We start from the raw sequence: 2019 nt of genomic DNA, 5'->3' as shown, positions 1-2019 counted from the left end.
AAGATTATAGAAGAATTAAATTATAAACACACTAAAGGTAAATGACCAGAAAAAAAAAATAAAAAAAAAACAAAACAAAACAACACGCGCGCGCGCGCACACACACACACACACAATTGAAAGCATGTAAAAGATTGAGAATAATGGTAGAAAAAAAGAAAATCTTATCTTTATGGTTGCATTCAAAGGGTGAACATGTAATTTAGGATAAAGACAAGGTGGGGCTAATGTTGTAATTTCACATACACCCACTAGGCTCTATTTTATCTCCCACATGAATTTAATTAACACTTTCCCTCTTTAGAAAATCCAACCAACCCACCCTTCTCTCTCTCTCATCACCCACTAGAGAAAGACCACCCATGGCCACCTCTTGTGAATGGTTGGAAAGCGACTAACCCAACTTCCATCCTCAAATATATAAACAGAAACACACACACGCATACAATATATACCTCCACATATAGATACATACAAATCCAATCCAAACCAAACTAAACCCATCATCAACAACAACAACAACAACAAAAAAAAAAAAGTGTGAGAAGAGAAAAAAGAGAGCGAGTAAAAATGCTATCGAATCCGCCGAAACCGTCACTCTTACTCCACAGAATCAACACCAGCACCACCAACATCGCAACGACGCCGTGTCAAGATGAGTTGCTGTTCCAGAAGCGGACCCCACAAGCTTGCCCCGAAATTGTGGCGAGGTATCACGCCCACACCGTGGGGCCCAAGCAGTGCTGCTCCGCCGTGATCCAGGAGATCGACGCCCCCGTCTCCACCGTGTGGTCCGTCGTGAGGCGCTTCGACAACCCCCAAGCCTACAAGCACTTCGTCAAGAGCTGCCACGTCATCGTCGGAGACGGCAACGTGGGCACCCTCCGCGAGGTCCACGTCATCTCCGGCCTCCCCGCCGGCAGGAGCACCGAGCGCCTCGAGATCCTCGACGACGAGCGCCACGTCATCAGCTTCAGCGTCGTCGGCGGGGACCACCGCCTGGCTAACTACAAGTCGGTCACCACCCTCCACCGCTCTGCGTCGACCGCGGGTGACGGCGACAGGACCGTCGTGGTCGAGTCCTACGTGGTGGATATTCCGCCTGGGAACACCATGGAGGACACGTGCGTGTTCGTCGACACCATCGTTCGGTGCAACCTCCAGTCACTCGCTCAGATCGCCGAAAACGTGTCGAGACGAAACAACAAGTCCCTGTCACAATAGAGTAATCTTTTACTATAAAAAATTGTTCTTTTTTTTTTTGTTCATTTTATATATATACTCCGTGGTTTTGTCATTTGTGATTATCCGATGTGGGTTTGTTTACAAAATGAATCGACGTTAATAGTGTTTTGTTTTTTCTTCTTCTTCTTCTTCTTCTTTTTTTTTGGTGTAATATTTTTCATAATAATTCAAGAATTATGACATACTCCTCCACCAGTGCCTTTGTTTATTCATGACCGACTTGATAAAATATCGTTTTTTGTGTATAATATTATAGCACTAGTAATGTTGAATATATGGTTTTAAAAAAGAAATGAGAAAGAAAGATTGGGTGAGAGGGAGACACAGTGGAAGTTCGGATTTTGGAAGCTATTAAGGTATATACCCATATTGGGGTTTGTGACTTTATTTTTTTTTTTTTTTTTGAGAAGTGAAATACTTGCTGATATATTAATCAAGAAAAATGATAATCATCCATTACAAAATCATAATATCTGTTAAAACACACTCCAACCAGATTTGAGGTAAAAAAAATTATCTCACTTGCTGGACTAAAAGGTGTGCAACTGCATTACCTTACCGACTAACGTGAACGAACGAAATACCTAAAAATGAGTTTGATTGGGACTGTACGATTATATGGTGTCAGAACTCAGAACTGAAAACTCGGAAAATCAGAGAAAATCAGAACTGAGAAAGAATCGCTGTACTTTTTTTTTTTTTTTTTTAAATAATAGAAGTGATTGGTATTATAATTATAAGTTTCTACGCGAAACGGCAGCGTTTGAGTTTGAT

The 2019-nt window shown here is 41.8% G+C and overlaps 1 protein-coding gene across 1 annotated transcript; it reads left to right on the top strand.

The window, feature by feature from the left end:
- The first annotated feature begins 282 nt into the window (after window positions 1–282).
- Window positions 283–1358, top strand: LOC115953314 (abscisic acid receptor PYL4). Its single transcript, XM_031070917.1, has one exon. The coding sequence runs from the start codon at window positions 571–573 to the stop codon at window positions 1222–1224; it is 654 nt and encodes a 217-aa protein (XP_030926777.1). The 5' UTR covers window positions 283–570; the 3' UTR covers window positions 1225–1358.
- Window positions 1359–2019: the final 661 nt, after the last annotated feature.

The sequence above is a fragment of the Quercus lobata genome, chromosome 7 (genome assembly GCF_001633185.2).
Source record: "Quercus lobata isolate SW786 chromosome 7, ValleyOak3.0 Primary Assembly, whole genome shotgun sequence".
Classification (NCBI taxonomy): domain Eukaryota; kingdom Viridiplantae; phylum Streptophyta; class Magnoliopsida; order Fagales; family Fagaceae; genus Quercus; species Quercus lobata.
Note: the sequence above shows the minus strand (reverse complement) of the source record. Positions and strands in the feature narration are given on the sequence as shown.

Coding starts and splice junctions, on each gene's coding strand:
- LOC115953314 (XM_031070917.1), top strand. CDS start 571: ATGCTATCGAATCCGCCGAAACCGTCACTCTTACTCCACAGAATCAAC.